We start from the raw sequence: 22,988 nt of genomic DNA on the forward strand, positions 1-22,988 counted from the left end.
TGCAAGTATTTCTTTTGATGTAAGCTCATGTTTGACCTGGGATAGTGCTAAGTGTAGAAAGAAAGCCCTGGTGTTGCAGCTGCACTAGTCTGGTCCTTCCAGCAAAATCCCACAATACTGTGGCTAAATAGAAAAGATCACTTTAATTTTGTAAAATTCATTGGTGCATGCTTTTGTTGTTCTTGATTGTTACACTACACCTGTTTGAGTGTGCAGGGTCTCCTGTACTCCTGACTTCTTGTTTTGAACTACTGCAGCTTCTCAATGTTTTGCATTTGACTTTTTTTTTATAAGGTACAAGGCATACGGTTTTGAGGTCTTTGTTTTTAAGCAAGAATCAGATATGTTTCTTTATACATTATAAAATGTATGCTGCTTTTGTTTCTAAAGAAGAAGCATATTTTAAGGAATCCCATTTTAAAAATTATTTCCTACAGCACCTCTTCAACTGTGCAGTTCTGAGCAGACTCACAAAGCACTGGTTCTCTAACAGTTGGCAGGGTTGCTGTGTGTGTCCGCACGCTAAACTGGTTATCTTCCGCATACTGTAGCCAGTTCTGTCACTGGTTACAATCTAAACAGTTCAGTCTTTGATGAGCCTCTAATGCCTACTGACATACCAGAGGCATCATGCATACTTTTCCATCCTTATTTGTAAGTATCTGTCAGTGCATATTTCACCTATGTTATCTCTTTGTTGCTGAAGAACAGTTTTCTTAATGTTTTACTGTAGTGTTTGCAACGCTAAGGCTGATGTGTATGATTAATACTTTTATAAGCCAAATCATGTGTTCCCTAAAATATGAATAATCATAAATCTTTGCTCTTTTGAAGACTAGTGCTTTATTTGGGCCCATATTGAAATTTGAGGGGTATTGTTGGTTTCAAAACATTATGCAGATATTTTCTTTTGAGAGTTCTCCAAAGCCTAAGAATGAAAATTTAATGATTTAAGTCTTGGCTGAGAAATGCTCTGGAGGCGGCACTGGCTTACACGCGATTAAATGCACTCGTGGCTCAAAATAAAATGGGCTGCCAGGTTTAGGAACAAGCCCAGCAGCAATGATGTTGCGTCATGTCTATTTTCATCCATGTGACTTCACATCTGTGAGTTAAAGCACATAATACGGTTACCAGTTCAGTGGGTCAGGAAAATGAGAAATTAATGAAGTGGATGGTGGTTTCTGCTTGCTGTCTAAATTCGTTCTGTGTGGTGAGCGTTTGTGCGAAGGAGAATGCAGCAGTAAGCTGGTAGTCAGTAGAGCAAAGCTTGAGGTTAAAAAAAATAACTGCAGCCTCTTACAGGGCTAATTTAGCAAAGGGAACAGCAAAAGGATTGAGAGGTCAAAGGGCACTCCATGGCTCAAAACTATTCTGTTGTTCAGGGAGTAAGCAAAAGAAAGTTATCTTGGGGGGTGGAGGTGAGGGGGAGAAGTTGGTCCCGTGACCATGGACACTATTACATGGAGCTCAACAGAGATGTTTTTAATAAATGGTTGAGTGTTCTCGCTATGTTATAAACTTCAACTTGTTTAGGACATTTTCCCTCTTCCTAGTTCCCATTGCAAAGTAATTCTGATCTCGGATTCCTCTTTGAAGAACAATTTGATCTGAAGCACAAAAGAAAAGGTTATAGAAAATTACTGCCTCTTGCTTCTTCTGCTTAATACCTAGAACCACAATGTACAACAAAATTCTGCCAAGTTTGTTACATAAATATCCCACACATGAAATATAGGCCTCTAAAATAAGGGGAAAGGAATGGAAATGTGGAATACAAGGCCATAGTAAGTCATTTAACAGGGAGTACTGTGATCAATCCATCCACTTAACTCTGGGCTGCATGATTTAACAGAGTAGTACAAAATTCAGAGAGAATATGGGCATAGGAAAACATGTATGGTATTTTTGTTTCCCCAATGGAACATTCATATTTTTGAAATGCACTGTAGACTGTTACCTGTTGTGTGGTGATCTCTAAAGACATGATGGTGAATCTTCATCATCTGCTTCTGAATACTCACTATATGTTACATGCCCCCTTGGTCTTAAGTTACACTAAATTAAAACAAAAAATCTCCTGAGTTCTCTATTATAATGGGAGCCTGGTAGCACATGCTTCAGTCAAGATAACTATGTAGTCCCTTCTGTGTGTCCAAAATGTTAATTTTTGTGATGTCTGAAATTTCCTTTCTAGGACTTTTCCCCAAAGTGAAATTTTTTGTTAAATTTGCACAAAATCTCTTCAGCTGTTTCTGATTTGGGCATTAGTGGGAAAGAAAAGTACTTTGCACAGTGTACCAATAAACTATATATATTAGGGCTGTCGGTTGAACGCAGATAACTCACGCGATTAACTCAAAAAATTAATAGCAATTAAAGAAATTAATCGCTATTAATTGCATTGTTAAACAATAGAATACCAATTGAAATTTATTAAATATTTGTGGATGTTTTTCTACATTATCAAATATATCAATTTCAATTACAACACAGAATACAAAGTGTACAGTACTCACTTTATCTTATTTTTATTACAAATATTTGCACTGTAAACATTATAAACAAAAGAAATAGTATTTTTCAGTTCACCTCATACAAGTCCCATAGTGCAGTTTTTTTAATCATGAAAGTGCAAGTTACAAATGTAGGGGTTTTTTTGGTTCCATAACTGCACTCAAAAACAAAACAATGTAAAACTTTAGAGCCTACAAGTCCAATCAGTCCTACTTCTTGTTCAGCCAATCGCTAAGAGAAACAAGTTTGTTTACATTTACGGGAGATAATGCTGCCCACTTCTTAATTACAGTGTCACCTGAAAGTGAGAACAGGCATTTGCATGGTACTGTTGTAGCTGGCGTCGCAAGGTATTTGTGCCAGATGTGCCAAAGATTCATATGCCTCTTCATGCTTCAGCCAGAGGACATGCTTCCATGCTGATGATGCTCGTTAATTAAGTTTGTGACTGAACTCCTTGGGGGAGAATTATATGTCTCCGGCTCTATTTTACCCACGTTCTGCCATATATTTAATGTTATAGCCATCTCGGATGATGATCCGACATGTTGTTTGTTTTAAGAACACTTTCACTGCAAATTTGACAAAATGCAAAGAAGATACCAATGTGAAATTTCTAAAGATAGCTACAGTACTCGATCCAAGGTTTAAGAATCTGAAGTGCCTTCCAAAATCTGAGAGGGATGAGATGTGGAGCATGCTTTCAGAAGTCTTAAAAGAGCAACACACTGATGCGGAAACTACGGAACCCAAACCACCAAAAAAGAAAATCAACCTTCTGCTGGTGGCATCTGACTCAGATAATGAAAATGAACATGTGTTGGTCTGCACTGCTTTGCATTGTTATTGAGCAGGACCTGTCATCAGCATAGTTGTATGTCCTTTGGAATGGTGGTTGAAGCATCAAGGGACATATGAATCTTTAACGCATCTGGCACATAAATACCTTGCGACACCAGCTACAACAGTACCATGCAAATGCCTGTTCTCACTTTCAGGTGACATTGTAATTAAGAAGCGGGCAGTATTATCTCCCGTAAATGTAAACAAATTTGTTTGTCTGAGCAATTGGCTGAACAAGCAGCAAGACTGATTGGACTTGTAGGCTTTAAAGTTTTACATTTTTATTTTTGAATGCAGGTTTTTTTGTACATAATTCTACATTTGTAAGTTCAGCTTTCATGATAAAGAGATTGCACTACAGTACTTATATTAGGTGAATTGAAAAATCCTATTTCTTTTGTTTTTTACAGTGCAAATATTTGTAATAAAAATAAATATAAAGTGAGCACTGTACGTTTTGTGTTCTGTGTTGTAACTGAAATCAATATATTTGAAAATGTATAAAACATCCAAAAATATTTAAATAAATGGTATTCTGTTGTTTAACAGTGCAATTAATCGCGATTAATTTTTTTAATCACTTGACCGCCCATATATATAATATATAATAAACCAACCTTGCTTTTTGAAGAGGGCCACAGCAATAAAAAAACTGTAATCTGAATCTTGAGATGGATCCTTGAAAAGACATGCCTTTACTAGATTGAAAGGAAGGGTAAAAAATTGTATTTAAATATATGTTGGATTGAATACTGTGTACTAAGTGTGCGTGATATAACATTTCTTTCAGTTGGGAAGTGTGCACTTAAACTTAGATGCACGTCTGAGCAATGCACACCCATTTAGCATGTCTGTAGGTAAGAGCCTGCTCTTGTTGATGTAAATTTTGAAATTCGCATTGGTTTCAACGGGAGCAGAACATGGCTTCAAGTGTGGACTGTTTGTCTCTAGAAGTTTATAATCTTCTCAAACTGAGAAGCTCCAGATTTTTTTGTTTTCCTTTTTCCTCTGCCCTTACTTTCTTTCCTTATTTACTTATAGGCTTTAAAAACCTAGGAGAGTTAATGTTAAAAACTATTTATGCCCTGATAAAGTTATACAGCTAAAACTAGAACAAATCAGCTGTGCTTTCAACGGCAGTGTTAATTTGGCCATGTTGCAGTAATCAGAAAAGTAGGAGTAGGAAATAGTACATTTGTGTAATAGGGGTGAGTTAATGTTGCTCTTGGAATCTTAGGTCCCCATTTTCTGACTTGCTACAATTGTGACTGTTCTTTCCTAACATTATTTCAATGTAGTACATTTTCCTTTTTTCCTTTTCTTTCAAAGAAATAAGAACAAAGATTGATAATAGTTGTAATAGTTATATTTCACGTATGAAGACCATCTAAGGAGGAAAAATTAAATCTCTCCACTCTGTGTTTATGCAAAATTAATTTTTAACAAAATCTTTAGTGACCGTTTACTTGACAGCTGGCTCATAGGGCAAGCTTTGCACTGAGATTTGTAACAACTCTTGCTTTGTTAAAAAACACAAAAGTGATGGTATTTCTGTCATGGTTTGGGGAGTGATGTGTCCTGTGTTTGGCAGATACTTAAAATTATACCTCTCTATTTCCTGCTTTCAGCTCTATCATTCTAGATCGGGGTGGGCAAACTTTTTGGCTTGAGGGCCACATCTGGGAATAGAAATTGTATGGCGGGCCAAGAATGCTCACAAAATTTGGGATGGGGTGCGGTAGGGTTTAGGGCTCTGGTTGGCGGTGCAGGCTCTGGAGTGGAGCCAGAAATGCAGAATTTGGTGTGCAGAAGGAAGCTCCAGGCTGGAGCAGGAGAGTGGGGTGGGGGGGAGGCTCTGAGGTGGGGCTGGGGATGAGGAGTTTGGGGTGTAGGAGGGTGCTCCGGGCTGGGACCGGGGCGTTCGGAGGACAGGAGGGGGATCAGGACTGGGACAGGGGATTGGGGTGTGGGAAGGGGTGCAGGCTCCAGCTGGGGGTGTGGGCTCTGGGATGAGGGGTTTGGGGTGCAGGAGGGTGCTCTGGGCTGGGATCGAGGGGTTGGGTTAGCATGCTGTGAGAGGCTCAGGGGTGCAGGCTCCAGGTGGCCTTATCTCAAGCGGCTCCTGGAAGAAGCGGCATGTCCCTTCTCTGGCTCCTATGCGGAGGTGTAGGCAGGCATCTCTGTGCATGTCCAGCTCTGTCTGCAGGCATCGCCCCTACAGCTCCCATTGGCTGTGGTTCCTGGCCAACGGGAGCTGCGGGGGTGGTACTTGGGGCAGGCGTAGCATGCAGAGCGGATGCCCCTGGCTGCCCCTAAGCATAGGAGCTAGAGGGAGGGGGGGGCATGCTGCTACTTCTGGGAGCTGCGTGGTGCGGCCCCGACCCTGCTCCCTGCCTGGCACAAGGCAAGCCCGAGACCCCACTCCCCAACAGGAGCTTGAGGGCCGGATTAAAACGGCTGGCGGGCCAGATGCGGCCCGCGGGCCATAGTTTGTCCATCCCTGTATTAGATGCTGCCACGAACCAAAGTTAATTATGGTAATATTTTATGAAAAGGAGTTTTAGCTAAAATGAAATATCAGATTGTAATATGTTTAACTGAGCTTCATCTTAATTAAAGTGGTTATTTGCATGATACGCTGTGCTTGGACATTTTGTAGCAGAGATTGCCTTTTTTAATTTAGTTTTTTTAAATGAGAGTAGTAAAAGAGGTAGGGCAGAGAGAGGTAAAAAGCTACACATCTTTAGGAGGTTTCCTTGTTTTCATAATACTGTGTTTTTTGCTTCTAGATGTCTGGCCTATGTTTGTCGTTTCCAAGTGGCTATGATTAGTGCTCTTGTTTTTTCTGTAAGCAGTTGAAATAGTACTCAGTCTGAAGTATTAGCCAGGAGTTTAGACCTGTTTACAAAAATTTTCAAATGCTGAGGTTAACTCCCCGCACCCATTCCCCCGCTGCCCTTTTCCTTGATTCTATATTAGACAGATGGAGAGGCTCACAGAGGAGCAGGTATAGTGAAATGCTTCCTGGCTGTTGGCATCCCACAGAATCACATTTCTTTTCTCCTTTTCCTTCTCCCTTTGTACCCCAATCCTTTCCAAAATGACCTTTATAAATGGTCATCTGCATGTCCCTCGTTTCAGCATCTTAATGTTGGAACTGTAGCAGTAATTCTCTACTAGTTAGTGTTTTCTGGGATCAAGAAAATTTTCAGAGGTAGGTCCTTGCATTCACTGCTGCAAAAGTCTGTAATCTTGATACAGTCTTACGTTTAGTGAGAGTTGCAGGAGTTCTGCACTTCTTGGGCTTGGACATATAGTTGCCAAAGAGGTGATAGGTGGAAATGTCAATGAATGGGAATGGATGCTGTATCCATTTTATTCTGTGACCACTGATCTACTTGTTAACTAGTGCAGCAGCTGTAAATGCAACAGGTGGTTAGAAAGTGGGACGTTGGGTGGGGTTGATGTTTTTTGTTTTAGGGAACAGCTGCTCTTTTCTGCTTTGGATTCGTGTTAGTAGGCAGAGTATGGCCTTTATTGGTACTTGGTAATCAGGCACATTTTATAAACCAAAGTAAGAAACAATGAGATGAATAGGAAAGAAATTAATCACCAGGCACACATGAAGCCGTGTGTCACTAGACTTTGGCATAGCAGAGAGATTTAGGTCATTCCTAGTTACTGTAGCTATCCCTTCCCTTTCCTGAGACAGCAGACATGTGGGAAGGCTACTGTCAGCTTCTTTTCTGCTCTTTCCCTACTTCTTATAAATGGCAGGATCCTGGAGTTACATTCTCCAACTCACCCTTGAGAGAACTGTGGATGAGATCACTGATAGCATGCAGTTTCCATGCATGCATGTGCCCACCCATACAGGCATCTTTCCTTTGAGAGTATCAGGCACCTGTCATATGTCAGGCATCCTCTGGTGCCTTCACCTGGATTAAAACACTGTCTGTGGGCCTCAGTATAAGTTAATGTAAATGCAGAATAGTTATTCGAGTAATCAAGAACTTTTATGTTATTTTCTCTTTTGGTATTCTGGGTCTGAATAATTCTAGACAGTAGTACTGCACTGCTTTTCTTCTGGAAGGACAGAGTCTTTTACAGAAGATGGTAGAACCACCAACGCAGAGGAGCTGGTGTAGTAAATAGCACTGTTGAGAGCCTAACAAAAGCTCTATTGCACTGTCATGCAGCAGAGCCAGCAAGTAGTGTGGAGCAGAACAAAAGGGTCTGGGGAAGAGCAAGAGAGCAATCTTAACCCAGTGGGGGCAGAGTCCCAATTTTGATGCACTTGTAGACTTGCACTGAACAGCAATGAGAAGCATTATTTGTATGAATAATCCTGTATTGAGAGAACAATATCACTCTCATTCTGGGGCTGCTAGAGTTCTGTCATTAATGGGTGTATTTAAGGTGTTTTCAAATTTTTAATGTGTCCTGGACTATGAAAATGTCTGCGAAAGAGAGTTCTGATTCGAAATAAGGCAGTTAATCTTCATTCTTGTGTGTGACTTTAATACTAGTATGAATTGCGTATGACAAGTTTTGGTGGAATGCATTTGTGACCTGTCAGAACTGGAGAGATTTTTATCATGGAGAAGTAAAATGCTCTCATGTAGCAGTCATTACTGCACCTACTGTGCACAACACAGGCAGTTTCTAAAGTGCTCTGTATACTGGCACTGCAAAAATAGAGGAAGGATAGTTCAGTGGATGGAGACTGGCTTGGGAGACCTGGGTTAAATTCTTGATCTACCACAAACTTCCTGGGCAAATCACTGAGGGTATGTGTACACTGCAGCCACAGGCTATGTATGATTTAACCTAGCTAGCCACCTGGGTCATTACCCAGGGTTCTGGACTGGGTTGTACAGCCCATGCTGAAGCCTGGGATGCTGCAGCTTCATCTATTCGGCATCTGTAAAATGGGGATAATAGTATTTTCCTACCTCTCAGGGATGTTTTGAAGATACATTCATTTAAAGATTGTGAAGAGCTTAGATACTACAAAAAGAAAAGGCGGACTTGTGGCACCTTAGAGACTAACAAATTTATTTGAGCATAAGCTTTCGTGAGCTACAGCTCACTTCTTATGCTCAAATAAATTTGTTAGTCTCTAAGGTGCCACAAGTACTCCTTTTCTTTTTGCGAATACAGACTAAAATGGCTGCTACTCTGAAACCTGTCATTAGATACTACAGTAAATATAAAAGAGAGAGGTCTGAAGTGGGTCTGAGGTAAGTCTAGTACTAATAGTGCTATAAGCATATTTGAAAAAGTTTCCAGAACCCCAAAATGTTACGAAGTAATGAAATAACGTCATTGGGCAATTACACTCCCAGTAATTCAAGCCCTTGGGAGCTCCCCAAATAATATGATTTTAGTCTATTCTTATTTCCCCTATGCAAATGTAAGATGTAGAAAACAGCCTGGCGAATTCTCTTGTGGGAGGAGTGCAGGTTATGTGCCTTACAACTCCCAAGAAATTTTGCAACGTGAGAGTCTTCAGTTTGTTAAATGTATCTGTTCCTGTGTCTCTTGTGAAGGTGTCCTCAAGGATTATCTAAGAGAGCTGCCCTCTCCCCTGATAACTAAGCAGCTCTATGAAGCAGTGTTAGATGCCATGGTGAAAAATCCCTTGAAAATGACAGCAAGCGGTTGTGAAAATGACCCAAGTGACTCTGAGCATACGGTGGCCCTTCTGGATTGTCTGCCAGATGTTGAAAAGGTGAGTACTACTGGCCAGCTAAAAACATAATAAATCGCCAGTTGCAGAAAGGGAAGGAACCCTTATTAGACTACACATAAATGTTGCTGAGTTCTTATACTTCCTATTTGTAACCCAAATACCCACTTGATAGATAACACTTTCAAGCTGTCTTTAACTTTAAGATCTGCATTGCTGGGTTTAATTTGTACTTTGTGTGATTTACCTCTTCCGGTGTACAAAACTGAATTAAAAATGGCATACAGGTATTTTTTAATATTGTGAAAACTCTGACTATGAGTTGTATTAAATTCCCAGAGCTCTTTTTGTTATCCTGGGTCTCCTGGCCAATGCTTACCTGAGTAATAGCATTCCTCTCCCCTAAACATATGTGATAGGGCTATAAGCTGCCATATGTTGTAGCGTAAGAGCTGCCGTGTTCCATCCAAGAGCATCAGTGCATCCTTGACGGGCAAAGTGAACCCTGTATATAGATTATGGAGTGCTGTGGGAGGATTCAGTCTGAAAGGCACTCTGTAAATCCCTCTTGCTGAATTATTATTATTAACAATAGTGCAATAAAACTTTAACCTTCAATGTTTAATTGAATGTTATAATAATGTTATAATAATGTTAATACATCTATTTATGCCAACATAATTTATGTTGGCATAAATAGATTTTACAAGAGCAAAAGTTAAAGGTTATTAACAGAAAAACTAAAGAATGCGAACTGATTTGATTAAGTTTAATGTGTTTACTGTAAATGGACAAGCAAATTGCTTCTAAGCAAAGTAGAACGTAGTAAATGTTTAACCTTTAGCCAGCAAATGTGCTTGTGTTAAGTGTTTTATTACCTTAATTTAAAAGATGAATTAATGTTCCTTTAAGAAATTTTTATTGACTTGATTGCCAGCTGTTTGCTGGTTTTTCACTTCTGTGTTGTAAAGTGCCCAGAGTTCAGGACGGATGCTTCAGTAATAAATAAAATGATCCCATAGACAGCAGCTAGTCTGCGCTGCAGAATTGAATGCTCATTCTCCATCGAGGAGGACTGCATTTGAGGTGGTGAAAGGAGCAGGTCCTGCTTCTGTGTTTGTACATCTTTTCTGTTCTCTGATCGTTCAACGACTGCTTAACTTCTTGGTCTTACTGTTTAACACATAACAGTACAGTGCCATTGCTCTCAGAGGTGCACATCCGATGGCAGGTGTGCCCAAACCGCAGCTTATGAGCCACAGGCGGCTCTTTCACAGTTAAAGTGCAGCTAACAGAGCCCCCCCACCTACCACACTGGAGGAGTCGGGGGGGGGGGAGCTTGTGGCTTCTTCTCTGTGGTGAGGTGGTGGGGCTTCAGCCCCATGGGGCATGACTGCCAGGGCTTGAGCCCTGAGATTCCCCTCCCCACGGGGCTGAAGCCTGAGCCTCGGTAGGCACATCTAACTCTCAAACTTTTGAAGATTATCATATGCAGCTCGGAGGGTTAGTAAGTTTGGCCACCCTATCCTATGACTATGTGATGTATTGCCTGAGGTACCATTCTCTCTTCCTGATGATATGTGTTCTTCAGGAGAGATTAAAGGAGCAGCCTTGAACATTTTGAGCAGATACTAACCCCTCATTGTTTATGGGGTTGCACATTCATAAACAAAGCCCTTTTCTTCAAGATTACAACTATTCCTAGAAGTTACCCTTCTAACTGAGGGGTGCGGTACAAAGGACTTGAGTGTCCATGGCTGACAATCCAGTAGTTTTAAAGAATACTCAATTCATGTAGGGCCAGATTTGGCCATCCATAACGCCTGTTGAGTCGTATTGTATTCTTCTAGTCCCACTTTGTTTCGTGGAACTATCACTGGGGTAAGGAGCTAGACAATATGAGTAAAAGCACCAGAATCTAGTCCTTAATATTAAATGAAAGACACTTCCCCTTTGCAAAAGAATCCTTGTAAGCTAAGCATTTTGAATGCTGAAAAAGAGGTAATTCTAATAAGTCATTTCCACTTAAGGCAGACCTGGGTGGCCAGAAAACTGGATGGAGGTCAATTTTTATTTTTATCAAGCCAGACTGACTTCTTGTGTCCCTGCTGCTTCTTCAGTTTCTTTCCTTTCTCTGATGTCCTCTTTTCACTGTAAGAAAATCTATACACGTAGATCAGAGGTCAAGTAAGAGAAAAATTTTTTGCCCAAGACAACCAGCCTGCACTGTAATGGAGTCTAATACAACTTGATGTTCAGTGCTTAGATACTGCAGTGATTGTGTTATGGAAAAGCCTTAGATATGTAACAAATACCCTTGAAAATAGCGCTGTTGAGCAAGAGCCATAGCATGATAACGGACTGTATTTTTGCTGTATCTAGTTACCTGAAACTTAACTTTTTCATTTTAGGCAACCCTAAAGATGCTGCTGGATCACCTGAAATTGGTGGCATCTTATCATGAAGTAAATAAGATGACATGCCAGAATTTAGCTGTGTGTTTTGGGCCTGTCTTACTGAGCCAGAGGCAGGAGACCTCCAATCATAATAACAGAGTCTTTACAGATTCAGAAGAGCTTGCTAGTGCCCTGGACTTCAAAAAACACATAGAAGTTCTTCATTATTTGCTCCAGCTATGGCCAGGTAATAAAATTTATGAAATTAATTCTGTCTGATGAGAAAGCAATGTCAACAGATCCTAAAATATAACCAGATCTTTTACTGTGTGACTATAGAGTGTGGTTTACAGGGTATACAAATGGTATTGGGGCTCTTCTCAGTTATTGGTTAATATGTCACAACATACTAAAGAGACCACAGTAATTTTATTATCTACTGTATCGAACTGTTCTATCAAAATGTGTCATTCAGTGAGAGATCCTGTGCTTTGGTGATCTATCTACCAACTGAAAATGACAAGATTTTTCGTGTATTTTGTGTGTGGTTCTCAAGCAATTGTGATAAGATACAGAAATAGGCAAAAAACTCCACCTAGTGGCGGTGCTCCTACACACGACCTAACTCAGGTTTCTGATGTGTTTGGTCATTTTGCTGGCTTTGGCCTGAACAGGTATAGATTCTTTTGGTTTTATGGGTTCTTAATTTGCACAGACAGACCTGCTGAATTATTATTTGTATTACAATAGTGACTAGAAGCCCCAGTCAGAATTTGAGACTCCAGCTGTACAATTGTGCAGCAGAAGGCTTTGGGAAAATAGGTAATGAGCCAATCTCTGAGAGGTGCAGGGCACCCATAACTCCCATTCACTTTGTTGTGGATTTCATGTGCTTAGCAGCTCTTGGGAACAGGCTCGAGTAGAAGGGAAGGGAAACGCTGATATTTTTTTAATGAACCTGCCAGAATGCAAGTGAAGGACATAGTTCTGTTCGGATCTGTGCTTCAGAGGTGGAAGGATGCTGCTAACTTCTCATTTCCTAAGGCAGGGGTGGGCAAACTTTTTGGCCCGAGGGCCACATCAGGGTTCCAAAACTGTATGGAGGGCTGGTTAGGGAAGGCTGTGCCTCCCCAAACAGCCTGGCCACCGCCCCCTATCCGGCCCCTCCCACTTTCTGCCCCCTGACTGCCCCCCTCAGAACCCGTGACCCATCCAAACCCCCTACTCTTTGTCCCCTGAGCGCCCCTTCCCAGGACCCTCACCCCTAACTGCCCCCCCAGGACTCCACTCCCTGTCCCCTGACTGCCCCGACACCTATTCACACTCCTGCCCCCTGACAGGCCCCCCAGGACTCCCACACCTATCCAACCTATTGGATAGGTGTGGGAGTCCTGGGGGGCCTTGCAAGGTTCCCTGTCCTCTGACACCCCCTGCCCCGAACCTCTGCCCTATCCAACTGTCACCTGACTGCCCCCTGGGACCCCCTGCCTCTTATCCAACCCCCAGCCCCCTTACCATGCCACTCAGAGCAGCAAGTCTGGCAGCCGCGCCACCTGGCCGGAGCCAGACAAGCTGCCGCGCTGCTGTCCAGAGCGCTGCCCGTGCAGTGGCGTGGCTGCAGGGGAGGGGCCGGGGGACAGCCTCCCAGGCCAGGAGCTCAGGGGCCAGGCAGGACGGTCCCACGGACCGTAGTTTGCCCACCTCTGCCCTAAGCTGTTCAGGCACCTGATCAAAGCCCATTGTAGTCAGTGGAAAGACTTGCATTAACTACCATGGGTTTTGGATTAGGCCCCTTATGAATTATTTTTGTACTCTCTCTCCTGTTTAGTAGCTAGCTATTGAACTGGATCCTGCAGTAATCCAGAGTACCAGGCTCAGCTATTGCAGTCTCATGGTTGTAAACTGGAGTTTGAGAAGATTATTGTGGGGTTCTTTAGTATCTTTTTATAATAGTTAAATATTCCCTGGCCAACAGAATCCATCAGTCACCAAGAGATATGTAAGTGGGAGGAAGATGAAGGTCTGCTATATCTCTTGTTTCCTGATGTGAATGATCATTGAAGCCCACTTAGTTTCATAGTAATCTGATTTGTGACAGTGATCAGAAGTAATCTATTCCATTACCTACCTGCTTGTTAATATGTGTTTCTCAAATGTGCACAGAATTAAAATTTTTATTTTTGAGATTGCAGAGGTTAACTATAGTGATTTCATGAACTGTTTTTTCATCTGTTTTGCCTTTAGGACATACTAAAGCCTCTTGGGAAACTATTTGATTTGCATTAAAGTATCCTTGAAACATAAACTACTTGATATGAGATTTAAACCAAATCCAAGTCACAGAGATTATTTAGTTTTAACTCAAACAGAAGAAATCCTTGTTCTTTCGTATAAGATTAACAGTAGATATATAGGAAATGTCTGAGGCTATGTTGTGGCATGTGTTTGGGATGGCAAGTGACTCAGGTATAAGTGAAGTATGAAGGCCATCATATATTCTGTATATGCCATTCTTATTACAGAAAATCTGTTTCAGAAATGTTTGAGAATAAGTATTTGTGTATCTCTTTACCAATAAATCCTTCATACCAAGAGTCAAAATACAGGACCGGGAAGGAGAGGAAAATCATAATTATTACAAAACCTAAAAATTTACCTAAAATAGTTTTCCCATACAACATAATATCACAATTGAATTTGAGGTTGATATCTATCATCTGCTTGGGATAAAGAATAAAAATGCTGTACCTTTTAGAAAACGGGGAATCTCCACTTTTCCAGTGATGGATAGCAGTGGTTCTCCAGCTCTTTCTATCTGCAGACAACTCACAGAGAGAGCTGCCCAGTTTCTCACTGGATGGTTCTGAAAGCATTTAATTCCAGAAACCACCAGGAAGGAATCCTGCAACTCAGGACTGTGTGAAGGAAAGAATTAAATATTTCTCTGGCAAGTTGTGTAAGAATAAATAAATAAAAGTTAATGGCCATTTGAAACCATTTTAAGTTTATGTTGAAACAGTTTGAAGTGTTTTTCCTGGAGGGGGAGATGGATTAGCAGGCAAAGTGCAGGTCAGGCATATGGGTACAATGAGTGCAGTCTGCAGTTTATTACATAATAACTGCATAAGTGGGAATAAAGGTGAACTTCAAAAGTTTATTAATGTTTTTGTTTTTTAAGATCACAAATATATGTACTAATATATTTTGAAATAAAAGTATATGAAGTCCAAATTTTTAAATATTAATCTTGTAACTCCACCAGGTGTACCCTAGCTCCTTTTTTCTTGGGAGGAAGATCTCAAAGTGGGTGCTGCTTTATCTAGCTAGTAACTGTGGTTATTATCTTTGAGAGTCTTTAGAATGATTGAAGTCAGAGAATTGTTTGGGAAGATGTAATCTGTCTTTGGGTGGAGCTGTGAAATGCGGGGGGTGGGGGCGGTAGGATGAACAAACAAGTGGAGGGAAACACTAGAGTCTTCTGCAGGCTCGTTTAATTACCACAGAAATGCCAAATTTCTGAAGATACCATGGAGAAGTGTTTTTTAAAAGTACCCTAAGGTTTCCTGTGCTACATTAGATACTGATCAGCATACATCATATTGTGGGACAGACAGTGACTGAGCCTTCGGGCATACCTCTTCATCACTATCTCAAGCAATAACTTCCACCCTGGGAATATCACTAGTATCCATGCTGCTGCTGCCGCCAAAAATGCTTGGCACAAAATCACTGCACCGCATGCTAATGCCATTTTAAGGTCTACAACAGCTGCAGCAATCCCTCTGTCTGTGAGCACCTACTTACACTTTATATCCTGGCAATAGGAATGATGAGTTTGTTAGGAAATTGCGTAGAGGAAGAAAAACCCAGTATAAGTATGCAAACTCTCATCCATTTGGTTTGGGGTGTTTTGTTTTGGATATTGAAATGTCTAATGCCCACTGCCAGTCAGATATTCTCAGCCATTAGACCAGCACTTTGTGGGGAGCCAGTGTTACTTCTGACTGTCACAGCAGTCTTGTGAAGCCAGTCGAAGGCCCTGAGGGGATGGTCCCCATCAGAAGAACTGGAACAGCTGCTTATCCAAAGGATAAATGGCAGTGCTGTGGTCTTCCATATTCTTCTGGTCTGACAATGATCCTGTCCTGGCACTGCCTCCACACTTAGGGGGCCAGGATTCCTATTCCTTCAAGATGTAACAAATGTACATCTGTTTCATTGTGGATGTGCTTTAGTATAACGACTCAACAGTCATTGACTAATAATGGAGCTGCTTGCTATAGGTTTGGCTAATTCAGCCTACAGAAATGAAAACATGGGTTGTATTTCTAGTTGCAAACTAAGGTGGGATTTGAACAAGTTGGTACCTTAGTTCACAACATGATCGCTTCTGCTGGGAAACTAAAGCTACTAAATGTAGCTTTTTAGACAGGATCATGCAATACTGTCAAGCAGGCAAAAGATACCATAAGTAGAGAAGAGGTTTCCATCCCTCCTGTAATAAAAGTGTACAAACCAATACTGTACAGTACCTTTGGTTTACAAGAACTGTGCAGAACAATGACTACGGTGAAATTTAAAGTAAAATATGAATGCTTAAATGTAAATCAATATTCTGGGGGTAAAAAAAAAATCTGACTCAAGAAGGAAAGATCAGTCTAGTCTCTTAAACTTAATCTGCCTGTAGATTTAGCAAATTTGATAATAAACATGTTGTGCACAGCTTCAATTTCCTTATTTTTCCAAGTGAAAACAAATGGGTCTTTGCTCAGTGGGAGAGTGTAAAGCCGGCAAGTTTTGCTAACCCTGGGACCCTTTGTGTTAATGGAGCATAGTCCAAACAGAAAGACTTTTGTTAATGTGAAATAAAACAAAAAGCCAAGAAAGTTCTTGAAGATTACTGTGGTATACCTAAAATGAGACTAATGTCTTGCATAGAGACCAGTTATGGGTCCAAAGAGAAGAACATTTGAGACCTCCCAGGACTGAGCCCTTTATGCTTAAATATAGAGGACGTTAATCAAAAAGTGACCGAGTTGGAATCTTCCTGATCTCTAGGTATTTGTGTATGCTACATTTCTAGCAGTGAAAGAGAATGCATAACCTGCTTCTTTAATTTCAAGAGGTAATAGTCCACTGCACAGCAAAAAGAAGTTAAGGTATTTAGGAGGCATGGGTCAGTAAAAATATTTGTACTGTTTACCATAGGAAGCCGGTAACAGAGGAGGAGTCTTAGTAACTTATGCTGTGTAATCATGAGTTCAGGTAACACACTCAAATGGGTTTGATGGTTTATTTTATCTTTGACATGGAGTTATGGCTGCTTAGATAAATTAATACAAAAGAGCTTCTCCTGGTAGTGCACAAAACTTGGGACAAAAGAGAAATGCAAGAGTTCAACTCTGATGTGCTTTCAGCTTCTCTAGGTGTTTCTCGAGGTGGTATTTTTATTGTGTTTTTTAACCTCTACAAGTGGTGCCTGCTTTTTGTTACACCATTTAGTTTGGAAGAGGCCTGTGAGCTAAGCTGTTTGCTTTTATTTGACCATAGCTAGATGATGATTAACTCATGCAGTTGAGTTAATCAACGCTCTGGAAGTTTTCTGTTTTTAAATGGACTTTTTCAGTTGCGGATTAAATATGGCATGAATCTTCAAAACTGAGCTTTCCATTAGATTTTCCTTCTAATCTAAGTGATGTCAGATAATGGCAGAAAAAATAATAGTGGAATGTGTTGGCCATAAGTTTGCATGTATTAATGCATGTTTTGAGTGTGTAAAGTAGAGTGAAATAAATGGACAACCTTTCATTGCTGGTCTCTACTAGCAATCTGATCGTTATGATTTTCATTAAACTTCTTCTTTGTTCTAGTGCAATGTTCAACTGCCAAAGAATCAACATACTCAAACATGTTTCCAGGGAACCAGTCGTCTTTGAATTATCTGAGACCCAAGAAGCAGCGGCCTCAGATGTTGAATTTGAGCAGTACTGAAATGTCAGGGGTACTTAGGCCCCGGCCAGCCAGACTAGACAGTCCCTCAAGTAATCGCTATGCAGGAGACTGGAGCAGTTGTGGGGAAAACTACTTTTTAAATCCAAAGGAGACCCTAAATGAAGCAGACTATGATGATGTTCCTTCAGAAGATACAGAAAGTGGGGAAGATTGCAGCAAAGTAGATGGACCAGATAGACAGATTGAACATGCAAAATCCACGTCTAAAGAGCATACATTTCAGACCTATTTGACAATGCAAACAATAGATTCAGCAGTGGACCACAGAGTAAACCTCAAAGACCTGCAAGAAAGTATTGATACTCTGATAGGAAACTTGGAGCGGGAACTCAACAAAAACAAACTAAATATCACTTACTAATTTCCTTGCGTGATACCTGCTGTTGATACCTCCCTGTTCCTCCACCCGTCTCTTCAGAAAAGTCTGTCTGTGGGTTTTTCAATGAATTGTGGAATAATCTGTGGCCTCCCTTGGATAAACAAATCCAATTTAGCCAATCCATTATTGTGGATCATTTTTCTTCTCATTAGAAGAATACATTGGCCTCACCCTCTGTGGTTTAAGTTGGCCTTTTAGACTATGCGAAATGATGTTAGGAAGAAGTGATTTCCCCTCTCACTCCTTCAAAGTACTATGCACTTATGAAGCTTGGACAGTATGTGACAGGAGCTAAGGTGCCATCTTTGTCTGCTCTGTGTAGCAACAGCACTCTTAGTTCCTGAAACTTTATACCTGGTACGGACATGCCTCTTAGTAGAGGATTAGTGTTTCTTGGCCTGTGATTTGCAGCATGAACTTTAGGTAGATCCCATTCTACCATGTATGTCACCTTTTCATTTGCAGTGCAAAGGCTGTTATGAAAAAATGCTTTTTATACGTATGTAAAAGTTTAACTGTACAAAATATTATTGTATTCCTGTATTAACGCTTTTCAGTAATTATTTAAACCTGCAAAAATTAAATATTTTTCTAACCTTGTTTGTATATATTTATGTACATGTTTGTATAGTTATATTGGGAAGCGGGAAATCTGAATTAGATAAGGAAACCATTTCTAAAGAGCTCCACATTGTGATGCCAAAACAAGGAATCGCTTGAGCAATGTAGCATTTGATTTTACGCACAGAAATATGTGCCGAGAGAGAGGACATAGTGAATCATTAATATAAATGACCTTGTGTCACATGTTACGCTTCAGTTCACAGCTGTTGACTATTAACTACATAAAGAAACCATCCAGTTTAGTTTTAAGAATTATTCCAGCATTTCCTAAGTGTTTCCAGTGAACCTGTCTGTTCCCTTTAAAGGTGCCCTTCAGGCAAAGAAGGGGGATGGAAAGGATTGTGCTATTTATTTTTTTAATCCTTTCTGACGTATAAAGAAGGTCTGAAAGGGTTTTGGGTTTTCAAGCTTTTATTTGGTGGGGGGGGATTGTGCTTTTTATTTTACCTTCAAAATAGCAAACTGTTAAATCTTTAATACCTTTGGAGGTCATCTTGCATGATTCAGATGTTCATTGGGAACTTGGAGGTGATAAATATTGATGAAAGGCAGTCGTTTTCCCCCCCACCCCCAAGTGTTTTAATTAAATAGGTGTTAACCAAAACAAACAAAATCAAGAGTTTTAAATAGTCGGAATGAAAATTACATCCCCTCTCAATTAATCAAATTTCATTTCCTTGGTATCTGTGATCTCATAATACAATCATATCTCCAGTCATCCATAGTGTCTTCCATGGCAGGTAACTGAATTTCTAAAATAAAAAAAGCAGAGAAAATATTTGTTAAATTTTTTAAAAATCTCAAGCCACCTTTGTAATGTCGTAACAAGCAAAAGGGCACAAACCCATTGTTTTTCTTTTATAGGCCACAGCATTTTTACTGGGAATCCAAACATCCGGTCTTAATCAACTAGCAGTATAGGATTTAACTTTCTTCTTTCTTTTCAGTATGTGAGCATCCTTCCATATCTTTCCTTTTGCCCTGTGGTAAGTGCTTTTAGCTAGTACATACTTCTATATATTGCCAGGTTTTATAGTTATTTATTTACAGTAGAATGTCATTGAGAACTAGGGTACAGTTTTACCACCTTTTTCTAAAGGAATATCTGAGCATAGTTTCAAATGATTTATTCATTCTCATTAATTTATTTTTGTTATAAGTGTTAAAATATGCAATACAATATTGTTTAAAATGTAAATTTAACCTGACACATTTATCAATAAATCAATGTATTTTTTTAAACTTTTATACGGAATGTGTATAATTTTTAAACTATAAATTTTAATTCTAAATAAAAATTTGAATTGAGAATAAAATGTGATCAAGTCTAATAAGTGGTTATTTAAAAATATACTTTAAGCTATCTACTGTACATATTCTTTGGCAGAATATATTATTTAATTGTTCGATAGATACTCTAGTGGTTTGCAGAATTTTTTTTTTTCAGTCACTTGGAGTATTTTGTTTTCTAGATTGCAATTGCATTCATATAGGATTTTAAAAAATTATTGTAATAGCTTTTGTAGTTGATCTGTTTTTGTAAGCAACTTTGAAACCCAATGTTTTTGACCGCAGTTCTTGGTATGTTGCAAAGATATGTTGATGGTTTGGGACAATCTGTTTCCATATCATTTGTGTGAATATATTTAGCATTAAAATATTTCTGTATAAATATTCTTTGGTAAACCAGACTATTTCTTAAATTCTGTGTTTACAATATAGACTACAAATGGGTCCATTATGCAAAAATATTTGGAATTTTTTTTTATTATTAAATGTACAGACATGTATTTCCTAGTCTGAATATTGTGTTAACATTTTATGCAGCAAACACATTGCTTTATCAAAATTAATTTAAACTTTAATATTTTAACAACATTAGAACACAGTAACTGGATGACCTGTAATGATTTACCTGAATTAATGTCAAGCTCATGAGTTGTTTAATTATACTAAAGCTTTCCTGTTCAGAGATTTTGTATAAGGGATCTAACTGCAGGTAAACAAAACTTATTTTGCAGTTGAATGATTGTGGTTGCCACATTTGCTTTTAAATGGGTTAAGACAACATCCTGTAATACCTTGATGTCCTGTAAACATCCCCCTCATTTGCAGACACAATTCCCTCTGGGTATTTTTTGTTTGTTATATACTGTGCCTATCTACATAACTGTTTATATAATAATATTTGTTCAAGTTGCAGCTTTCTGTCAGACTTAGCGTTGTAAGAGATTCTTAAAGAGATAGATTAGTATGTAAATTCCCCATGACCGGGGAAGTTAAATGCAGGGATTAGAAGAGCATAGTTCTAGCAAAGTGCAAATTAGTATTTGTTCTAATAGATAGGTCTTCATGACATACAAGAGATGAGCCTCAGGTTCTGCAGTCTTTACTCAGGCAAAACTCCCAATGAACTCCATGGATAAGCCCTGAAATGCTTATTTAGTAATAAAATTAAGTTTCTTGAGTTACCCATTTCTGTGTGTTTTTCCCGTATAGTTCATAAAGGCGGTAGTGCAGTGGTTTACACACTGCAGGGCCTCTTACTACCAAAAGGGATTTAAAAACTAGATTTTAGAGAACATAATATAATTCACAGGCAGACTGTCTTTGAGCTATGTGGCCTTTCTACTGTCCCAGATAATGAAGAAGTTAGATGCAAATGAAGATGACACAGAAATGTGTCAAGAAATCTTTCTCACTAGTATGCAAACTGCTTTCCCATAAGAAAAGTGTGGATATTTAAATATTTGTACGTGTCTGTTGATGCGCACACAGCATGCCTGGGGAAAGCACCAATCAAATGACTTAATTTATAGTCCCATGGAAACAGGAGAATGGAACCAAGATTTATACTTCTGATACTGCTTAGTCACTGTCTTACAAAATGATCACAACACGTATCTGTAGATCTCAAAGGTAAGTACCATTTCACATATGGGGAAACTAAGACACACAGAGTTTATCTGATTTGCTCTTGGTCATACAGCAAGACAGTGGCAAAGCTGGGGCAGAACCCAGGTCTCCTGACTCCCTATCACTGATGATGTCCACTCAGCTATTCTGTCTCTGGCAACATGCATCTCAGTAGCCAAAGCAATGTGCACCTGCTTTGTGAAGGAAACTTCAGCTGCTTCCCTCAGAATGGAGGTGTTCATCCTTGTTTGCCAACACTCCTACCATGGCTGAGCTACTGAATATCTCTGTCTGAACTTGAAGCAGTTGGAGAAGTAAAGCGGGAATACTTCCATTTAGACATGTTTAAGGTTGATCGGGAAGCCAGGCACCAATCTGGGCATGCATTTACCCCAGTTTGAGGAAAGGGTGAGGTGAGGTCTGGTTGCTGTGAGATTTTTGATGTGAGCTTCTCCAGGCTGGAAGCAGAGAGAATCTCCACTCAGCTGTTTTATTTCCTCCACAACAACTGGAGCAATGAAATTTCTGAAGCTGGTGATTCTCAACTTCTTCCCAGTCTCCCTTTGGCAATCACATGCCTTCCCAATGACAACTAGGTTGCTTGGTGATTTTGGGACAACATAAAAACAAATTTTGTTTTAGTGGGGTGTGATATGGCAGCTTGGTTAAACCCCTACTCTCCAGAGCCCAGTTTGTTTCTGTGCTGTTTATTTCCATTCTCTAGGTATAGGCCTTTACTTATCTTACTGATGACCATCCCGACCGTAGCTCCCGCAACTCTCCAGGTCACGCTGCACTTTGGTTCTGTGCTCTCGTGCATTTACAAACCTTCTTATTCTGTGGTCATCTGCAAATGTGAGCACCACAGAATTTGTTCTAAAGAAACACCTGACAAAGCACGGCCCTTAGTGCAGCTTGTTCTTTCCCTTTCCCCTTTCGGTGTAATTGACCAAAAAAGCCTCTGGATGCCCAGGGTGCTCTATCAGGCTACAACTGGCAGGAGGTGGAGGTGTGCTCTACTGGGCTACTACCAGCAGGCGCCAAATATATGATTCTACCAACCCGGCCCCTCCTCGGTTTCGTCTTACCGCCAGTGGTGGTCGTTGGAACTGCAGTTGCTTGTGTAGCAAGTGCTTCCCTTAGTGTTTATAGTAGCTGTTAATTTTTAGTTTGTAGTTGTAGTTAGTAGTTTGTATACATAGTTGTAGTTTGTAGATAAGGTATTGGGGGTGGGGCTACCCCCCAGTCCCTTCCCCTGAGTTCCAGGGCATGCCTCAGTCCCACAGGTTTAAGCCCTGTGGAACCTACAGTAAGCCTATGCCAACAGGCGGCCCCCATGATTCATGCCTAGCGTGTCTGGGGAGACACACCAGACGGAGAAGGGCAGGATCTGTAAGGCATTCTGCCCCAGGACTAAGAAAGAGCGAGACTTTCGTCTTAAACAGCTCTTGATGGAGTCTGCTCTTTGCCCCCAGCCTGCCACGGACTGTCAGGACCCAGCACCATGTACATACTTGTGGAGCACGCCAGCCTCCGTACGTGACATGGCATTGAGCAAGGACTGTGGCCTAAGAGACCCTGGGCACCAGCACTCCCCGGCGCTGCAGGC

The 22,988-nt window shown here is 40.3% G+C and overlaps 2 protein-coding genes across 3 annotated transcripts in view; one reads left to right on the forward strand and one right to left on the reverse strand.

The window, feature by feature from the left end:
• SYDE2 (synapse defective Rho GTPase homolog 2) overlaps window positions 1-20,137 on the forward strand; it is a 52,876-nt gene extending 32,739 nt beyond the window's left edge. For both annotated transcript variants that reach the window (XM_048859773.2, XM_048859772.2), the window contains 3 exons: window positions 8,913-9,094; window positions 11,464-11,695; window positions 17,319-20,137. In XM_048859773.2, coding sequence (XP_048715730.2) covers window positions 8,913-9,094; window positions 11,464-11,695; window positions 17,319-17,821 — 917 coding nt within the window. In that variant the 3' untranslated portion in view covers window positions 17,822-20,137. The remainder of the gene's footprint in view (window positions 1-8,912; window positions 9,095-11,463; window positions 11,696-17,318) is intronic.
• DNAI3 (dynein axonemal intermediate chain 3) overlaps window positions 19,113-22,988 on the reverse strand; it is a 67,984-nt gene continuing 64,108 nt past the window's right edge. Inside the window, exon 24 of the transcript XR_007357915.2 lies at window positions 19,113-19,215. The gene's annotated coding sequence lies outside the window, so the exon portion shown is untranslated. The remainder of the gene's footprint in view (window positions 19,216-22,988) is intronic.

The sequence above is a fragment of the Caretta caretta genome, chromosome 8 (genome assembly GCF_965140235.1).
Source record: "Caretta caretta isolate rCarCar2 chromosome 8, rCarCar1.hap1, whole genome shotgun sequence".
Taxonomy (NCBI): Eukaryota; Metazoa; Chordata; order Testudines; family Cheloniidae; genus Caretta; species Caretta caretta.